A 21277-nucleotide genomic window follows, 5' to 3' on the forward strand; every position below is an offset into this window, starting at 1 on the left:
CTGGCATTAGCCACTCTCTGAAGCAGAATACTGGGCTAGATGTGTTGGGACTGAAAGTTTTATTCTTTTTATATTTGTATTTTAAGATTAATAATGTAACAATGTAAGGTAACATAGTAACACTTAATATTTTATGAAATTAAGCCCTTTAGTAAAATACATATTTCTTTGTGTTAAAGTTTAGTAAGCTTAGCAAGTAAAGAGACAGAGTTTTGGCATTGTGTCTATATTAATGAGATTAGCAATACTGAAGGCGCGGACCTTAGATGTGAATTGTTTTGATTTTGATTTTGCTTAAAATAAAACACTGCTGTTTACTTTTGAAGGATTCTGTTAGAAAGACTGTGTGTATGAATGAGATACGGTGTGAAGGTCATTGAAGACAAACGTAAAAGACAGACTGCAAAGAGACATATCAGCGTCAGAGAAACCATCAGTGTGTACCCATGGTCAAGAATTGATCAGATTGGCAAATTGATGGCTCTAAAGGTGAAGGCATGCCTAAAAACAACTGATTAATAACCAAGGAGAGGATGAGCCTTTCGAGATGTTTTGGGAATGATTAACATCAACAAGATAACACGCCGGTCACAGACTGACACAGCAGAATCCATAGACTTCAACAGAGAAAAGGATTATAAAAGCAGGGTGCTTTGCTATGGAACTTTGGGTTCATCTTGCCACTAACTCCAAGAGCATCAGATCGATCGACAGACACAGCCCGGCTTCCCCTCTGTGATCAATTTGGCTGACCACTAGATTGTTATAGTTACCAGGTCCAGAATCTGGATCATTGTCTGGCAGGACTGTGTGTGTGTTTGCGTGTTAATGATTGAAAAGCATATGCAACTGTTGTATTCTCAATAAATGCGGCGTACTGCCTTTTCCCCTATAAAAGATCTTATGTGCTTCATTTAAGCATAACAGATAGGCCTTTGGTCTGATTCACTGTGGCTACCCAGAACTCTTTTTGAAGGCCACTGTCTCTTTCAGAAACAGATGTTGGTCCTGGAAAAGAGATTTTCACTTTTCTATGTAGGACATCCCTGTCTGATGGCAAACATAGCATCTTCCTATGGAGGCTGCAGGTCACCTCCTCCATCTGAGCAAGTGCACCAGGGTAATAGGCCAAGGGAGGACTGATTCTCTTCAGGAAAAGGAAACACAAGACACTACAAAAAATAAACTGAACTCAGACCATTACAGAGAACCATTAACACAAGCAGGAAAGAAATACCAATTCATACATCTTTGGCCTGGGCTTTATTTTCAATGAGCTAGCTCAATTAATATCATTGTGGAGCTGCGACCATCTCTCCCCGCCCCCTGGCAGATATTATTTTTTAGCACTGGAGCAGGCGGACATTTGATAGAGAAAAGAAAGCAGTTACATCATGTGTGGAAACTGGATTATCTAATCTAGCAGGGGATTGGGATGGCAATAATCTTCCATCCTCTGACGCGATTTACTTTGACAAAAGTTCAACACCGAGGCAAGAAACTGAGTGCACCGTTTGTGGACGGCATCTGTGGCTTGGAAAGGGACCAGACAGTTCAAAACAATGTTTCTTTACAACACAGGGAAAAGGTGTAAGACAAGCCACCTTACAGGGGGTAATTTCTGGGGCACCCCACTGGAGACAGATGAATGGAAAAGCTCTTTGGGGCCAAGCCAAATTTTTTTACACAATATAGGCTGAGCTGTAAAATAGCCAGCTGTCTGTCATTCAGGGCGCTGCACTTGTGAGTCATGCTATTGCTACTAATAAATATTAAAACCCATTTATAGAACACAGATTTTAAATTTCAGAGACCACACACAGCATATTACATTTGTCAGAGGGAACAGCACATCTTGAAACAAGAATGAACGCTAGAAATGAAACCGAGCTGTGTTAGAGGCTAGAGAACAAATGCCTCTGTTTAACCACATTGACTTTTTAACTTTAAAGCACTGGAAAATTAGCACATGGAGCTGCTCTCTTTGTAAGGTGTAACTCGGCTTGAGAAATGGTGACTACAGGCTCAGGCTGACTTGGTGCATGCCCCTTAAATGGATGGCTATCAAATAGTTTCGCCTGATACTTGTCAACAGCAAAACACCCAGTTGTATCATAAGCCCAGGGTAGATGAGTAATTGAGATGTAATGAAGCTAAATTCATAGTCCCCGCCCAGGATGTCAAACTGGTTTGGATAAGGGGTGCGGTGCTTCTCTAGAATACAGGGGGACACACAAGCAACTAGTGTCACCCTAAAAGAGCTGCACTGATTCCACACGTCCAAGCTGCAGCTTCTAAGGTGAACTTCTTTGGAGCCCCCATCCAAAGCCAGTGCGGATTTCACTGGTTTCTGTCCACAAGAGAAAGGAAGGGGGTGCACCATGGCGCACTGCTCTTGCAATAGCTGGCTGAGCTGTGGCACAAGTCAGCAGGGAGCTATTTAAAGAGCTGGTAGAGACCCAGGTTGCAAGAGGACAGGACCGGTAAGAAATGCTGTTACTTTCACCGCTGTTTCTGTCCCTGCCTTACTCTTCCTGGAAATACAATTTGCTCCACCCTGAGAGTATCATGTCTGCTTGGAGTTGAGTAGCCCTCAGTGGCCCAGAGAGCAGACATTTGGAGGTGGAGGGAAGATGTTACTTCTCAGCTCTGCTTTTTTTCCTCCCTCAGCTTCTCCTAGTTTTATACAGCTAAGGATTCGCAGTGGCAAGGCAGGTAGGACTTGTTTTTCTGGTGTGGCCAATCACAAGATTTTTCTCCTAGGGAAATGTTAGCCAAAGGATCCTTACTTATCCTCTGGTCATCTCTGTTTGTTTGGGGGATCTGACCCAATCTCTCCTGCTCTATAAACATGAGTAATGATACCAGCCCAACAGTGCATTGCCCTATGTTTCCTGATAGTCCACAGAAGAGGCACTGTGGTCAGCAGACAGATAAACTGTCTGCAGTGCATATGTTTCCAAGCTGAGCTCTAGCTGGGAGAGGAAAAGCCAGCCTTCTTGTAGTCCCTACTGAGGCTATGTCTAGACTGTAGGCTTCTTTCAGAAGAAGTTTTTTTCAGAAATCTTCTGAAAAAACTTCTTCCGAAAGAGAGCATCAGCATTGCAAAAGTGCATTGAAAAAGTGATCTCCTTTTTCGAAAGAGAGCATCCAGACTGAATGGATGCCCTCTAGCATGTAAGTTGTGATTGCTATGGACAGAATGGCCACCAGGGCACCTGAGCTTTTTCCTCTTCTTCTGAAAGAACTCCCTCCTCCCCATCCACACATACACCTTTTTGCGAAAGAGCTCTTTTGCAAAAAGGCTTCTTCCTCATAGAATGAGGATTACCAAGGTTGGAAAAACCCTTCTGTTCTTTCGATTTTCTTGTGGAAGAACGCAATTGCGGTGTGGACGTTTCTCAAATTTTATTGGAAAAATGGCCGTTTTTCCAACAAAACTCTGTAGTGTAGATATACGCTAAGACTGCTCACTAAGTTGAGACAATTTTTCCCACTCCTCATCAGGAAAAGGAGTTTTGAAGCACAATGGTGGGGATTTGTATGTCTTATAGCCAATGGGATAAAGTTACAGCCAACCAACCAACCACTCCGGTGTTATAACAATTGCATTTTATTGTAGCCCTCGTATGCAGGAAAGATTATTTGGATCACAAAGGAATAAGAATTTTGGGGGCAATGGGTAAATGTCTCAGCAAGCTGTTTCTCTACAATGAAATTTCTACCATCTACTGTTGAGTGTGAATAGCTAGCAGAATGCCTCAGGTGATAACAATGGTATCAAAGCTAGATGTGGCTAGGTTGGGAAGAAAATCTGTGAGCTGGCTTTAAATACAGAGGACAGGAAAGATTTGCTTTGTTAACCCTTAGATTTTCCCAGTGGATGTACATCTGTAAGGGCAGTGATGTTTAATCAGATAGCAGAAAAGCCATATACCTACTCTGAATATATGAATTATAATTCATAAAAGCTAAATGTAAGCAGCAATTATAGAATGTCTGCAAAGCTGAAAGCTGTTGGCATAAAATTTACAGCTGCATAAGGTCTGACATTGGTAGGAAAATCAACCTTCAGTTGATACAGATCAATCTAGTCCTTCTACTTGCTTTCACTTTCCTCATGGAAACAACCTCAATTCAACCCCTTTTACTACAACCCCTAAAACTTGTCAGAGGGCCTAAAAGATCTCGTTTATCAAAGGGAGGGGAGTGTTCAGACTTGAGATGTAAAGGAAGGAGCCAAAACCAATCCTTAACCGGTGATAACCAGCATAAGAAAATCTGACTCCTGATTTATTAGATTCTCTCTTCCTGGATCAGTGGAGCTGTGTCTAGACTGGCCAGTTTTTCCGGAAAAACAGCCGCTTTTCTGGAAAAACTTGCCAAAAAAAAAAAAGGAGACAGTTTGTTACACTGGCCACTTGAATTTCCGCAAAAGCACTGACTTCCTACTGTAAGAAATCAATGCTTCTTGCGGAAATACTATTCTGCTCCCGTTCAGGCAAAAGTCCCTTTTCTGCAAAGCTTTTGCACAAAAGGGCCTGTGTAGACAGCTCAGATTTGTTGTGCGCAAAAAAGCCCCGATCACGAAAATGGCGATCGGGGCTTTTTTGCGGAAAAGCGCATCTAGATTGGCACGGACGCTTTTCTGCAAAAAGTGCTTTTGCGGAAAAGCGTCTGTGCCAATCTAGACACTCTGTTCCGAAAATGCTTTTAACGGTAAACTTTTCCGTTAAAAGCATTTCTGGAAAATCATGCCAGTCTAGACGTAGCCTGGGTATATTGGCAAGTTCCCTATGAACTGTACAAATCATCATGTGATTAGTGGAATTATATAAACTGCACCCAAAGGAGACAGTTTGTTACAATCCGGATGGCAGATTTCAGCTATTCATTGCAATTTTTTAATCTCCCGCTTCAGTTTCTGATTCTCCAGATATAGTTTGTTCAGTTCCAGCAGGGTTCTCAGTTCCGTCAGAGGCACATCACAATCAAGAAGCCTTTTACTCTCTTGTACCACTGCACATTCTTCAGAATTGCTAAGCTTTTTCTATGAAACAGAGAAAGAGGGAATGTGATTATAGAATCATAGAACACTAGAACTGGAAGGGACCTCGAGAGGTCATCAAGTCCAGTCCCTTGTCTGCATGACAGGACCAAACACCAACTAGATCATCCCTGACAGGTGTCTGTCCAACCTGCTCTTCAATATCTCCAGTGATGAAGATTCCACAACCTCCCTAGGTAGCTTATTCCAGTGTTGAACCACCCTGACAGGTGAGAAGTGTTTCCTAATGTCCAACCTAAATCTCTGTTGTTGCAGTTTAAGCTCATTGCTTCTTGTCCTATCATCAGAGGTCAAGGAGAAAATTTTTTCTTCCTCATCCTTGTAACACCTTTTTAGATACTTGAAAACTGCTCTTATGCTCCAGAAGAGAAAGATTTACCCTCTGAAGTAGGCTTGCTCCTTTTAGGATTTGAACCCTTCTTCAGTGTGACACAGGCCTGATTTGGAAACAGCCTCCATTCCCACAATTCGTATGGACTTTCTCCCGGAGCTGATAGCACTGAGCACATTTCAGAGAGTCCGGAACAACTTACAGAATCAGACACTTTAGACTGTAAATGCCTTGCGCAAGAACCAGGCTTCCATTCACATTTTCACAGTGCTGAACAACATGGTCATCTATTCACTACAATAGCATTAGACTATGCCCTAGCTCATCCGCAAATATGGAATGCATCACATGCTAAACTACTCTATTTTATAACGTGGCCACATTTTTATATAGTGAGATTTTTACCTGCTACATTTTACTGTTTTTTTGCATGGCATAAGTACTAGAAAGAGAGAACATCTTTTACTTCAAAGGCTCAGAAAAGCTGTGCTGGAGGAGAGAGATTATTCTTTTGCTTTCAGATCAATACATTTCCCCCTTCTATTGTATCAATGGCACATCTCCCTATTCGGTCACATAGTCTTCATCATTTTAATGAATCAAAGTTTCTTCAGAAATTCCAAACAGTGTTATTAGAAATTGGGCAGAATACTTCATGAAATCCAACTGGAGCATCATACTTACACATTTGGGTAATGCTGACCAGTTGCCATTGGCCAAACAAGTAACACTAGAACTGTCTGTTGTAGGCAGGTCCCAGTGAGTTGGGAAGTGGTAGCCAGGGGAGCATTTGAAAGCAAGGCTTTCGTTCACATTGTACCACATTTTCCCGTCTAACATGCTGTTCAACCTTCCATACTGCACATCCGGCCTTGCACACTGAACTGAAAGGAAAAAGCAGACAAGAAGGCAGGTCAGTGAGCAACCTGCTTTGCTCCTTGCCTGCAATGGAAAGAAGCAGCTATACTTTAAGACCTGATGTTTTTTTCACTGCAGCTGTTTTGGTTCAATCAGAGAAATAAACTCCATATAACATCAAACCCACAATGACTCTCTGGAGAGACAAACACCATGAGTTCAACAAGAAAAGGGCGAGAGTGAAATTCCATCCAGTACTGTGTGTCATGGCAGTTCATGGAACAGCTACATTCATGCTTCGTTGACTTATTGAATGAGGTTTTTTTGGCAGCCTTGGGACAACTGTGAAGTTCATTTCCTTGCACAACTGTGTCCCAAATAGCCTCTTTGGTGTACTGCAAAATTGGCACCTCTCCCTACGCACACAGAACGCGCAATCGGGGCCCCTGCCTGCAGGGCCGTCAATGCACTGACGTCATCGTCGGGCGCCCCAGGCAGCAGCGCCCTAGGCGGCGGCCAAGTCTGCCTATAGCCACAGGCCACCCCTGTACGCACACACCCTGCAGTGAGGGACAATTGTAAATCAGTGGAGATGCCTGGGATTTACACGGGTGGAACCAAGAGCTGAATTTGATCCTTAACACGGTTTTATGCTTCTGTAGCAACTTTTATCTGGCAGGATGCCAGAGGCTTTGATTAGCTGCCACAGTGACTGGCTCTGTAGAAACCCATTAGATAATTGTAAGAAACCCCCTTTCCCAGCAAAACAGCCACCTCTGCGAGCCAAGTGCAAGGGCTACTCGAGGGCTGTCCACCGAACGCAGACAGGAATGCAGAACCCGATTCTCAGGTTCACTAAGGCCTCTGGCAACAGAGGGGGGCCAGGTGTAAAATGGGATTTGGTCCCCGCGTCCTGAAAGTTTCATTGGGGAATCACCCCCCACCGCCCGTCACCTCACACCCTGGGCAGAACACTCTCTCCAGCATAACGTCTCTGCTGCAGAAGAAACAAAGTCTGAGTCTGCCTCTGGCTGTGCCTAGACTGCATCCTCTGCCGACAGAGGGATGCAAATCAAGCACTTCAGAAGTACAAATGAGCCTGAGATTTAAATATCATTTTTTGAGGAGTACAGGATCTGCCAGAGGAGCCCCTGCTGCTGGCAGAACCGCGGCTACACTTTACTTTCACTTTCGAAAGGGCGTGTGATCGGCACAGCGTCGGAACGTGAGTATGCAAACGAAGCCCAGGATATTTAAATCCTGAGCTCATTTGCACTTCCGAAGAACTTGATTTGCATCCCTCTTTCGGCAGAGGGATGCATTGTAGACGTAGTGAGCTTCAAGACTGTGACTGCAGAGCCAGACTTATGAAACCTGCGGGCTAGAGCGTTCAGCAATTCCCTCCAACGAATGTGAACTGGCGAAGGGACAGCCAGAAGGCCTTGTTTTGCAGGCTGGGAAGTCTTTACTGTTTGTTGACATTGACTCAACTTGAGGATTTGATATTAGGGCACAAGCTGCCTGGAGACTTTCATAAGCACCATTTCTAAAGTGGAAAAATCCATCCCTAAAGTTGCTCCACTCCCGAAGAAAGCTACCCTGATCTAAACACTGGGGTAGTTTGGTTCTTTATCCCATTACACATATATTTTGTTGATAAATACTAGCTTTGAGGGGGGTTCCCTTGCAGAGTATAGCCCGGGGAGTGTTAGCAATGTGTGATTATTCATGATTAGCATTTCTCTTTGGCACACTTTCCAACGAATCCTCGTGGCACCTCCTCAGGGTAGGTTTACCGAGGAGAAAGGAGGCAGAGAGGGGAAGTCTCTTGTTCGAGTCCCACAGGGAGACTAAGTTGGGGCAGGAAGAGGGTTAAGACTCAAAGTCCTTGGTTCCCAGAGCTGTCCACAGAACACCTCTCCCCCCGTGGAGCTGTTCCTAGGGCTCAGCCCACTTGCGCCAGACCCATCACCACACCTCAGTTCATCACTCACACTTACCCGGCTGACAGCTTGGCACAGGGGGGTTCCACGTGCTATCACCCTGACAGCGACTCGTTCTACTGCCATGGAGCAGGTAGCCTTGCTCACAGGAAAACTCCACAGTGACTCCGTATGTAAACATGTGCAGGGCAGTGGTCATTCTCCCATTTCCAACCACCGGCCTCGGGCAGCGAACCACTGAACAACAAAACTGGTGTTACGTCCGCCCGCAACAGGGCGCAAAACAAAGCCAATGCACTTAAATAGCCACTGATCTGTTTCCACATTTGCTAAGCATGTGTGTGTGTGTGGGGGGGAAAGCGGGGGGAACCACTGCTACATATGAGTCTCCAATTCTTGACCTTTGAGCAGGCCACTGTGTAAAACTCCCTGCTCATGTTTCACTCTCTCTCTGTAGTGGATTCACAATGACACTGAGACTATCGGCAGGGGAGAGAAGAATTTATATGGCAGGTAGGTATGTGGATGATTGCCTTCCATGCTGTCCTCTCCTCCCCAGCTTCTTATCACCACACAAGCCACCAGGGCTATTCCCTTTTCTGGAATCGGACTGTTCCCTCAAACTCTCCCTGATGTGGCATCCAGGGGGACCCACACTGAAAGGGACAAAACCAGGACAGCTGGGTTGGGTACTAAAGCCAGGAGATGGGTCAGGGAGGTGGGGGAATAAGTCATTGGGGGCGAGGCTCAGACATCAGCTGGAACTCAGACCCAGTGACTGGTAACACTGACCAATCAGGAAAATCAGAGTGGGGCTAATTTTTATGTTTGACAACAGGGGTCTATGGTGGAGGAGGTTCAGCGGTGGTTCCAGGCCAACATTTTAGATAGGGCAGCTCAACTCTCCTTAGCAGCTCCAACTCCACCTGAAGTTAGTATCTCATGGGCTAGTCCCCAGTGCACCTGCCAGGCTGTCCATGTTAAGCGTCTCCTGCACGCAGACTGCTCAGGATGCCACCTGAGCTGCGAGAACCGCTGCTCCTGCTGGGATCCGTCACATGGAAGTTGGAAGAGCCACATGGTTATTGTAACAGTAGTGGGATTGAGTCAGCTCTGGCAGTTTGCAGCTCCCGCCGCGGGGGAAGCCATGTGCACTCCAGGGTGGGGCTTGCCGCCAGACCAGGAGACGTAACGCACCACCCACAGCTTCAGTCCCCACCCAGGGATCCGTATGGACGGGCTGCTTTGAGTCAGGGGAACCTGGGTGCCATAGCCACACCCTCTCTTGGCTTTTCACCACCCACATCAGCGGGAATCCTGGACGCCAAAGAGGATAGTGGGTGGGATTAGGAGTGGCAGACAGCTCTGCTCATTATCAGCCACACTTCTCAAAAGCCTTGGGACGTTCTACCCGGGCCTCCGGAAAGTACCCTTCCCCCTTTGCATGAGAGAGCGAAGTAAAGGACTTACTTTTGCACTGCGGGGCAGGCCTGCTCCAGGTCAGATTCTCCCCATCCAAGGTGCAATAAATGGAAGCCTCGCCAACCAGGGACAAACTATCCCCGCAGCTGTATGTCACTTGGGAGCCATAGGAGAAATATTCCTGGATCCCACCATTGTGATGTCCACTCGTGATAGAGGGAGGTCGACCACAGGCTACAAATGGATAGAAACACTGTAAGGCCTGTTGCACCTCTCACGGACTCAAGAGCACACTAGTTACAGGGAATCTAGTGCTTGGTTTTTAGATCATATTGAAATTCTCTTCAGTGTGGGGTTGCTGAAGCTCAGCCGCTTGAAGGATCAGGCCCCAAGTCAATGCATTGGCTAGATCAGCTCCCTATAGTGATAATCCTTCCTGAACCTCCTAGGCAAACAACCCAACCCTCCTGCAACCTACCAACCTTCCCTGAGTCTCTTCACAAATCTCTCAATCCCACGGCTAAGCCTTCCCGCAACATCTCCCTCTGTGTGCATCACTATCCCACCCAAACCTAAGAAAGGGGATTGGCAGTGGAGGATGTCACAAGCAGGCTGAGCTAGGACTCATGGGAGGGCATTCCAAAAGGGAATTTTTAGGCTGCACTTCAGGCAGTGCTTAATTAGTAATTAAGGAGGTGCCAGGGCTCGAGGAAACATTTTTCCACACTTTTATTACTGATGCAGCAAACCCAGAAATGCTGGGGCTCAGTCTCACACTCCCTGGCACAAATTAAGCACTAACATTATGAAAAAAAACTTCCTGAAAGTGAGATTTAACACCCTCCAGGGTGCGTCTACACAGCAGAACTTAACTCGAAAGAAGCTATGCAAATTGAGCTACGTCCGTTGTGTAGCTTATTTCAAAATAGCTGATTTTGAAATAGGGACCGTTTACAGCGCATTTATTTCAAAATAGAGCACTCTTCCTCCGACTTGCTCTGCTCCTTGTACAATGAGGTTTACAGGAGTCGGAGTAAGAAGTCCTCCAGCTTGAGAGTATTTTGACATTATTTTGAAATAACTGCCTGCTGTGTTGACACGGACTAAGTTATTTTGAAATAAGGCTAGTTATTTTTGAAATAATGTCCGTGTGTAGACATACCCCAATAGAGGAAGAAAAGAGGTGGTGATCGCTTGGGCTGTCACATTTAACCTTCAGCCAGAAATTCTTGAGATTAGACTGTAGGGATATTGATCCCCCTACTGCCAGAATGAGATGAGATCACTGGATAGAAAACAGCCCTTTGGCTATTTATTAATGACCTAATACACCCCCTAGATGCAGAGATGTAGGGAGGCAGTCTTCTTGCTACTAAGATCTGTGGCAGCATATTTCTTTTTAATAGCAGGTTCTCTTCTTGTTTATACTTACCTTTATCACAGAATGGTACTGGAGGGTACCACATCCCATCAGTCCGGCACACACTCTCTTCCCTGCCTTTGAGGATGTAGCCAGGGTTGCACTGAAACCCAACGCGGTTTGCGTACATGTACGGCGCTTTGGTCGGAGAGAGCTGTTTTCCATTTTCAATCACCGGGGTTGGACAACGCACCCCTGAGCAAACAGCAATACACAGTGAGTTTTAGATTCTTCCCCCTCCCCAGAATCAGATAGAAGAAATTCCAACAGTAGGCCCCAATGTGTCCCCCTTGAAATAAGCTCTTAAATTTGCACAGCAATGAAAGCCAAGAAAATTCAGCCCAAAATCGAGTTACTTACTCTGACATAGCGCTGAGACTTTAGGCCACTTGAAATTTGTTTGACAAGTCAGCTGGGGAGATACTCCAGGGATGAGTGTGTAACCTGGTTTGCAGGAGTAGGTCACTGTGGTACCAACTAGAAACTCTCTGGGATTGTTTCTGTCAGCATAATCAAATACTGGCGGGTAGGGACACCTCCCTAATAATGCAAAACAAGACAGGGAGCAATAAAATACAGTTTTCACCCAGATACAAATGAAGAATGAAGCATCCTTATGAGAATGTGGCATGTCAGACCCAGCTGTGGAAATCAGGGGCCGACATTCTGCTCACTCTGAGTGCAGAATTTGGTTCAGTCCCTGCAATGATATAAAACAACTCGAGCTGAATTGTGGGATGGGGAGTTATGAGAGGAAACAAATGGCAATGACTACTTGCTATCATCGGGGTAGAGACAGCAGGCCATGAAAACCACAAGGAGCAGTAATCTGTAGTGCTGCTAGCCCCGGCATGGAATGAAAAGGAAAACCGTGACACTGTTACATTCTTCACGTTTCTTGAAAACAAAAAGTTCTCCCTTTATGAAAAGAGGGAAGAGAGTTAATGTCCTATAGCAAGTTCCCATTTGTATAGGACCTTTTCTGAGCACCAGCCTTGTGCTTTATCAACACCGGAGAGTGAATTCTTACCACACCCTTCAAAAGGGAAGGTCAGCAATACTGTCCCCATTTTACAGATGGGAAAAACGAGGCAGGGAGATTAACGCCAAAAACGTCAACTGTGGCAGCTAATTGAGGAAAGACATCTTGGGATGCCTGAGGATCATGCTCTAATTTGTGCGTATCTCCTGTGAAGGCATTGATAACACCGTTCGTATGGTTCATATTGGTATCTAATTAGTGACAAATCACTGCAAAATAAAAACACCCGCTGTCCTGGGGGGTGAGGGGATTAGCCTATTTAAGAAGGAAGCAGTGTCCGCATCTGCTTCATTAAGAGGCCATACAAGGGGACTGGAGAGAAGACACTGCTCTGGGTTGGGCAGCAATGGGAAGGAGACGTGGAGACCGGGTCAAAGTTCTGGAATGCTGCTGGAGTTATCCAAAGAACAGTAGTGAACAGCTGTTCAAGGGAAAGGGCCAGGAAAAACTCCAGGATAAAAGCAATGGAGTTTGCCCACTGATCTCTTCCAACCAAGCAAGAAGGAAGATCTAAGGAAACCTGTGGGCCAGGGCTTCATACTTGGAACAGTGAGCTGGAGAAAACCCCAGGAGATTAAGAAGATGAGCTCACAGTGGGTGGGCAGCCCTTGGTTACCTTGCATTTTTGTGAAGGTGGGCATTGCTTGCTCTACTTCCTTTTGGTTTTGAGTTCCAATAAGCGGAGAAATGCAGGAACCTGGCACTTTGATTCAAGAGGGACGCTACAGAAGAGCCTGTTTTTCATATGAGAGGTTTAGTAGGCTATGACTTCAGATGGAGTGGGGGACTATTCAGTAGTTAGCCCTCAGCAGGGGTATTATCAGACTGAAAAAGAATTGTCAGAGGAACATTAATTGGGAGGGAGTGCGCCTATGGGGCCATTTTTAGCCAACAGGGGCATTTGTTTTCATATTCCATCCCTGTGACAATAAGGAAGCTCCATGTTTTTTGTCACAGGGATATCTCAGGTGGCGCGTCTAGCGTTTGTAAAATGAAATTCACAGGCACTTTCTTGGGTAAAAGCTGGCTCTTTGTTCTCCCCAGAGCTGGGAAAGGACAGGCACCAAAACATCTCACATATACAAATCCAGAAGTCAAAATCCAACTTTTCCAACCTCCCCGCAGGTGAAAATTAACTGCCCCAGCATCTGAATCCCCTCCCAAACTTACGGCTGCTTTTATCTGGTGCAGACTGACCCCAGACACTGCATTCTGCAGAAAGCCTCATATGGCCTTCCCCCAGCCTGGACACCCCACAAAGTATCGCTGTACTCTGTCACACACTTACCTAGGTCACAGACTGGTACTGGAGGATACCACTTCCCATCCATTTGGCACTGAATCTGCTCATTGCCCCGGAGGATATAACCGATATTACAGTCCAATGTTACACTGGTTCTGTATGTGTAGTTATGTGGAAGTGGAGACTTCAGGATCCCATTTTCAATGTGTGGGGCTGGACACTGAATCTCTGCAAAACATTAAAGTAGGCTTTCCAGATCCTTTGATTATTTAATGCACATTTTTAAAGTACTGATTAATCCTCCCAACACCTCTGCAAGGCAAATAAGGAAGGAAACTATTTTACAAACAGAGAAACTGAGGCAGAGAAGCAAAGAGACTTGCCCAAAGCCCGAGAGGAAGACAAGGATTAGAACTGAACCAGGATTAGTATTCGGAGCTTTCCATTGCCAAATCGTGTGCTGGCACCATGTCCCCCTCCCCCATACGTCATATGTGCTAGAGAAGTATTCATAGCTCAGTCCATCATTTATATACATCCCACTCACCAGACAAAGGAAAACCTATGTATTATCACCCAGGCATGGACTTGCTTTGCTGCAGTTGACTAGGCAGCTTTTGTTATAGAAAGCTCAAGAGTGATGCTGTATGTAAATACCCATGGATTTAAAAGTAGCCATCGTTCTACAAAGGAATTTCACCTACCAATTAGAGAGAGAGGCTGAAGAACTGGAATTCATCTACATGTTTGACACTGTTACCCTGGGCTTAAAAGATATTAACTGACTGGATCATTACAAAGCCAATTTCTCCTGCCTTTAACATCTGCATTTTCACAACAAAAGCTATGATTGGGATACATCCAGTCCAGTTAATTAGCTTCATCAATACAGATATATATCTTGGTTTCTGTTATTTCCATTCCAATCTATCTGATGAAGTGGGTTTTACCCATGAAAGCTCATGGTTCCATGTCTTTGTGTTAGTCTCTAAGGGTATGTCTACACTAGCTCGTTAGTTCGAGCTAGGTAGGCAAATGAGGGCAACTGGTGTTGCAAATGAAGCCCGGGATTTAAATATCCCGGGCTTCATTTGCATGTTCCTGGGCACCGCCATTTTTAAATCCCCCCTAGTCCGAACTCTGTGCTCGCGGCTACACGCAGAGATCCTAATTTGAACTACCTACTCCATGCCATGTGTAGCCGCGGGCATGGAGTTCGGACTAAGGGGGATTTAAAAATGGCAGCGCCCGGGAACATGCAAATGAAGCCCGGGATATTTAAATCCCAGGCTTCATTTGCAACTCCGGTTGCCCTCATTTGCGTACCTAGCTCGAACTAATGAGCTAATGTAGGCATACCCTAAGGGTGTGTCTAGACTACATAGCTCCGTCGACGAAGCCATGTAGATGAGTTTACTAGACACACCAAAATGAAGCAGCGATTTAAATAATAGCTGCTTCGTTTACATCAAAATGGCCACCGCGCTGTGCCGATCAGCTGTTTGTCGGCACAGCACAGTAGTCTAGACGGGAATCAGCCGACCCCAGAACCCTTCATCATCAGATCCTTTATGCCTCGAAGCTTTATGCCGTCGATGGAGCCATGTAGTCTAGACACAGCCTAAGGGTGCATGTACACAACACAGTTATTTTGAAATAACTATTGTTATTTTGAAATAACAATGCGAGCATCTACACAGTAATTCCGTTATTTTGAAATAAATTCAAAATAACAGATGGCTTATTCCAATTTCTGTAAACCTCATTCCACTAGGAATAACTTGTCTTCCGAAATAACAGTTGTGTGGAGGCTCCACTGTTGCTATTTCGAAATAGCTCCTCCCCAGGGCCATTCAAAGTAATTACTCCCCAGTTCTTTCTGGGGCTCCACATCAAGGTGGCACATCCACATTAGGGGAGCCTGCCTTGGATTAATTCTGAGGCTTCCCTGTAAATGTATTATTTTGAAATAAGCTATTGCGGAATATATCTTCCGGAAAAATTTATTTTGAAATAAGAGTGCTGTGTCGACGTACCCTAAGGTGCCACAGGACTACTCGTTGTTAAAGGGACAGATTAAATGGCTTCCCCTTTCAGACATATTTATAGTTATCCTTCCATTTTCAACCACAGAGGGAAAACAAAGATGTTGGGCTAAGTGTAAAACAGGGAACGATGAAAGCCAAGACACTTAAGAGGGCTGCTGATCTATCTTCCAAGCAATTTGAACACTTAAAAAAAAAAACCCCATGACTAACAAGATCACATTTTCTTAATCTTTCTGTTGATCTTTGTGCTTAAGGAAAGTTCTTATTTCCAGAGGCAGCTGGAACGGATAATTTCTTATAGCACTGGATTTGTGATCAATTTTGACAATTGACAGATCTCCTGGGGAGATATGGGTATCCTGGCGATGGGACAATGCAGCATTCAATGCATGAACACCTTCCACGCCGCCAACTCCACCCTGCATCTTCTGGCTGCTAAGTCAAGCCACCAAGGTCATTCCAACTTCAGAGTGTTCCTGCAAACTTACTGCTGCTGTATGCAGGGAGGAAGGACTATAGGCATAACGGAATGCTGTATAGCCAGTAGCCAGAATAAGAATCAGGTGCAGGTGGTGGAGAAATCAGTGGGAAAGGAAGACAAGCAACAGCTTGGATGTGGGCCAAACAGAAGACCATATATATGGATGCTGAGGGAGAGAGGAAACTGGTATGGGGCATGTCAGGGGATAGTTTGTTGGGAACACATAAGGCATTAGAAAAGAGTGGTCAACAGAGATGGCAGACAGTGGATGCTAAGAGGATACTTTGCTCCAGACCATTCAAAAATCCTTTTCCTATATGCGTCAGTTTGGTGTAACACACAATGAGTTACCTTCGCACTCAGGGGTAGGCTCACTCCAGATAGGCGTCCCTTCATCACCAGTCAGACAGTGAATGTTGGCTTGTCCAACAAATGAGAAACCTATATCACATTTGTAAGTTACTAACGATCCAACCACAAAAGTTCTCCTGCTCCAGACATTGTACTGGCCGTGGGAGATGTTCGGGGGTTGGCCACAAGCTATAATTGGAGAGAAAAAACATGTTACTTGTGCAATAGGTAAAAAAATCTCTGCAAAGAAAAGGAGATGACCGATTCCCAGCATTTCTTGCTGTCATTACGGCAAAAACACCGATGTTTCTATGACACATGAAAGAGCACCCGAGGTGTGTCCAACAACCTGCTAGTTCTATGTTTATCTCTTGCTGTGCATGGCATCAGGATAGGACACACAAAAATGCTGTTGTCAGTTGGCTGCTGTGACAGTCATTCACACGCTCTGTGAGCGGCACGGAAGCAATGATGATGTTCCAAAGAGATGTTCAACAGCTGGAGCTTCCCTTGACAAGAAGGTGAATTGGCCCAGTTACACTTCCCTTCCTCCAAATCCAGATTGTAGCCTTTTCAGGTGCCTGAAACTTCTCCCAGCTAACTACTCTCTGAGTCCTCCAACAAACACCTCAACCTCACACCCCTAACAGAACCTTTCCTTGTTGGTAAAGAGAGCCATCCTTAACCCCAGATACACACTTCTTCCAAAGGAGCAAAAGGGGAGATTACAGGGTGATCACAGGGTGACACAAGGGATAGCACTGGTTCCAAGAGGTAATGGAGTTTTTCTTAGTGGTTAGTTTTAACCATTGGTGGTGACCCATGAGTTTAATACACATTTTCATAGCATAATGGTAAATTAGCTGCTCATGCATATACACCCCCGGCTCTGAAATGGCCTTTCATTCCTCACAAGGCCTTTTGAAAATAATTGGATCCCTAAAACTCCTTTCAGGGGCTAAACATTTTTTAGACCTGATCCTCTTTCTAACACAGAGTTGCCGTGGGAATCTGTACCACTCTCCTCCCTGCACAGGAGTGTGTGTGTGTGGGGGGGGGATACCAGGAGTCCATACAACCCCCAGTAACAGAGAATGGGTACATGTACTGACTCTCAAGGTCCCAGCCTTGAGAACTGCCCACCAGGGAGAGGAGCCACCAGGCCAGAGTTGAAGCAGGCACAAGTCCAGGCCTGTAAACAAAAGCCAGGGTCAGAGATCAGTTCCAGTCAGAGATCAAGACCTTGATTCCTGCCTCTTGATTCTAACCTGGTTCTGTCTTTGATCTCTGACCCTGGCTTTTGTTTACAGGCCCTGGCCTTGTAACTCTAGCATTGCAGCAGGCCAAAGTCTGTGTCACACCTCAGGAAACTTCCTGGTCCAGGCTCTGGGCTTAAGTAGGGGCTCTTGACCAAAGGGAGGGCTGCAGGGTACTGTTGTTCTAGCTCTGTTGAGTGATACTCCCCAGCTATACCTTTGGAAAACCCCTCGGGAGCAACTTCAGTTTATCAATGGGTCTCGTCTCCACAGACTTGAGTCCCAGTCTTTAGGTCCTTATGCAGCCAGCACTGACCACATCTACTGTCCCCCTGCCTTGTTCCCCCGGAGCTTTTAGCCAATGGAGCAGTCTCTGCCACAGCCTTAGTGCAGGGGTTAGGAACCTTTTTGAGGTTAGGGGCCGCTGACCTACAGAAAAATCTGCCGGGGGGTTGCACACAAGTGAAAGGCAAAACAAAAACAACCCCTCACTGATGTGGCCCCCGACTGAGAAGGAGAAAGACACTCCCCACATTCCCCTCACATACCAGAGCTTGGGGGAGGGGGGAGGAGGCAGCTAGTAGATTTTGTGGGCTCCAGCCCTGCAGTGGGGCAACAGGAGGTAGGGAGCACCAGCACAGGCTCCCCAATGCGGGGTGGGGGGGACCCAGAGCCTCGGGGGCCAGATCGAGGCAATCCAGGGGCCACATCCGGCCCCCAGGCCTTAGGTTCCCCAACCCTGCCTTACTGACTCAGTCAAAAAACAGGACTTCTAATGCCTTTTAAGATTACACTTGAAAGAGAATGCTCTGAACTGTCATTCATGCTTAAATTCGACACTTTACACTTAAGTTTGAATAAAGACTCTAATTATCTTACCCATTACAAAGATAGCTTCCTCAATTATCACCTCTAATATCATTAGCTCACAGACATTTACCTCCTCCCCGCTCCCCATTCCCCTTCTGTTCTGAAATTTGATTTGTCCTTTTTCATATGTGTTGATTTTTAAAATTGTATCCTTTTGTATATATGATTGTGACAATTTTCTTCCATTATTTGATCTGAGGAAGTGGGTCTGGCCCACGAAAGCTCATCACCTAATAAACCATCTTGTTAGTCTTTACAGTGATACATAGTCCTGTTTCTTGCTTCAGCTACACCAGACTAACAGGGCTGCATCTCTATCACTATTTTACTGACTCAATCTGATTCTCGTCTTTGGCCTTTATGGTACAGCCCATCCTCATGCTCAAGAAATCTGAACTGGAGAAGGCAATGATTCTAAAGGACAGGGATATGCTTGGCACTGATTCCAGGGGCCACCACCTCTCTCTCGTTTAAATGAGGACTAACGAAGGCTAGTTGAAAAGTTGAGGGAGGGTCCCTCTTTGTATGGATTTGTACAGTGTTATGGGACCCTCAGGGTGTGACCATTTAAATTAAAAATACAAATACAAATAATATAAAAACAGCACAAATCACAAAACAATATATTAATTATAATTATATTATATTATATTATATTGTAAACCATGGCATACACAGTGTAAAAGGTCATTGTACATGTAAAATCAGGGAGTAAGAGGTCACTAACCATATCATAGTTCTCTACCATTTACACTGACCTGGTTCGCAAACAGGCATGGCAGGATCCCATGTGCCATCCTGTTGGCAGCGAATCTGAGTACTGCTATCGGTGGTGCCTTTGATACCGTACCCGGAGTCACATTCAATGGTAACGCTGTCCCCAAAAGCATAGGTCTCCTCTCCAGGTCTAAGTGTCGAGTTCTCTATCCCGTTGCTAACATTGAGAGCTGGACAGCGAACTTCTGAGAAACGCCAATGAAAGCAACAGCATTGAATCACACAGAGAGAATTGCGTGGCTGCAGATTTATTTTCCTAGGTGGTGCTGAACACTTTGTAAGCTATAAACAATAAGCATCTCCTTGACATAGCGACAGAGGCTTGATTTCCAAAGGCAGCTCTATCTCCTTTGCAGAAACAGCATGTGGGCCAAAAGCTACAGTTTCTACTGACTTTATGGGCAGCTGTTCTGAGGGCAGCTGGTAGGCTATTTTTGGTCTTCGTCACAGATTGACTCACTGAGGGCACCCGCTACATTATGACCATACTGTGTGTAAAAAGTCAGGTAGTGTGATGTGGTGCGTCGTTAGGTGCAGATGGAGATAATGGATGGGGGCCATTGATTGGTCCATAAGCATAGAAATGAGTAAAGGTGGCAGATTTTAAGAGGCACAGCATAGAATTCATAGCCCATGGGAATATGCCAACTTTAAGCTATCTTTGTAACTTCCCACTACTAGGCTGCTCTATGGCTGTGGCCTAATATAGACAGCTGTGCCCAGCTGCCCATGGGTTTTGCTTCGGTTTTGTGCATAATCTCTGCAGCATTGTATACTGTGACTGCCCCAACACTCCCCTCCCAACCCCAGCCCTCTCAGGTTACATCTACACTGCGGGTGTTTTGCAGAAGAGGAAATGCAAATGGAGCACTCATTTGCATATCTTCTTCCAATCCTTTTTGTGGAAGAGATTTTTGTGATAAAAACCCCCTTGTAGACTGAGCCATTTGTCAGGAAAAAAACCCTTTTGCGCAAGAGCCTGTAAACCTCATTTTTTTAAGAATAAGGGATCTTGCGCAAAAGGGGTTTTTTTTCCCCATCATGTGGCCCTGTCTACACAGGGCTTTTTATCACAAAAACCTCTTCCACAGAAAGGATCGGAAGAAGATATGCAAATGAGTGCTCTATCTGCATTTCCTCTTCTGCAAAGCACCCGCAGTGTAGACCTAGCCTCACTAACACACCACTTACTCCCAGACTTGTAAGAAGGTCCTGGAAAGACAGCCCTATTGCTATCTTCAGCAGTTCCTGCCTGGGTGGGGTCCTCTCCTTTAAAGGCCTGTTTTGCCACACTGGAGTTTTTATGTGATGTAAAGGGGCCAGCACGGGAGTGGGAATCACACTTCAATCACATTGCCAACCCTGCAGGCAGACAGACCCTAACCGTCCTTCCTCCTCTCTGACCCCCCAGGTCTACACTTTAAACTACTCGCCAGCTGATTATCAGCACAACCTCTCCATAGTGGTTAAAATTGCTCATTGTAAAAGAAAGATGTATAAGCCCAAGATTACTAGACTTACTCTGACAAAAGTCTGGAATGAAAGACCACGTCGAATTCTCATTACAAGTAGCACGTCCGGAGCTTAGTCCACCAATCAGCTTGTAACCTGGGCGGCAGTTGTATGTGACTACCTTCCCAGTGGGAATCAAGGTGCCAACGGAAGTCCTCCGAACAGCATTAGGAATAGTAGGTAGCTCCCTACATTCACCTATGGGTAAAACACGAGAAGCGTTAAGGACACACTTAGCCAGTAAAAGCCATTGAGGAGAAATCTCCTCCACAAGAGAGTGTAATGTGAAACTGGAGACCTGTCTGGGAAAAATCAGAGTCCATATTCTACTCCCTTTGGCACAGTTATGTGCAATCCCAATACCCAGAATTTCACTCAGTGAAACTGCATAAAAAAATAGGAATATGGGTGGCAGGCACTGTAAGAACATAAGAACAGCTGTACTGCGTCATTCTCATTGCTCTTCTCTGGACCCTCTCCAATTTCTCCACATCTTTCTTGAAATGCGGTGCCCAGAACTGAACACAATACTCCAGCTGAGGCCTAACTAGTGCAGAGTAGAGCGGAAGAATGACTTCTTGTGTCTTGCTCACAACACACCTGTTAATGCATCCCAGAATCATGTTTGCTTTCTTTGCAACAGCGTCACACTGCT

The 21277-nt window shown here is 45.4% G+C and overlaps 1 protein-coding gene and 1 long non-coding RNA gene across 2 annotated transcripts in view; one reads left to right on the forward strand and one right to left on the reverse strand.

Moving 5' to 3' along the window:
• Positions 1–757, forward strand: part of LOC149521391 (uncharacterized) — a 66753-nt gene extending 65996 nt beyond the window's left edge. Inside the window, exon 4 of the long non-coding RNA XR_016347956.1 lies at positions 327–757. This is a non-coding gene — a long non-coding RNA (uncharacterized LOC149521391). The remainder of the gene's footprint in view (positions 1–326) is intronic.
• A 45-nt stretch (positions 758–802) lies between these two features.
• The window catches only part of LOC102447148 (complement receptor type 2-like), a 58619-nt gene continuing 38144 nt past the window's right edge, over positions 803–21277 (reverse strand). The window contains exons 20-29 of the mRNA XM_089773563.1: positions 20632–20820; positions 19092–19295; positions 16208–16396; positions 13373–13555; positions 11403–11582; positions 11055–11237; positions 9671–9856; positions 8258–8437; positions 6084–6283; positions 803–5050 (exon numbers count right to left, since the gene is read on the reverse strand). Coding sequence (XP_089629689.1) covers positions 4892–5050; positions 6084–6283; positions 8258–8437; positions 9671–9856; positions 11055–11237; positions 11403–11582; positions 13373–13555; positions 16208–16396; positions 19092–19295; positions 20632–20820 — 1853 coding nt within the window. The 3' untranslated portion in view covers positions 803–4891. The remainder of the gene's footprint in view (positions 5051–6083; positions 6284–8257; positions 8438–9670; positions 9857–11054; positions 11238–11402; positions 11583–13372; positions 13556–16207; positions 16397–19091; positions 19296–20631; positions 20821–21277) is intronic.

The sequence above is a fragment of the Pelodiscus sinensis genome, chromosome 27, assembly GCF_052426305.1.
Source record: "Pelodiscus sinensis isolate ZL-2025 chromosome 27, ASM5242630v1, whole genome shotgun sequence".
NCBI lineage: Eukaryota > Metazoa > Chordata > Testudines > Trionychidae > Pelodiscus > Pelodiscus sinensis.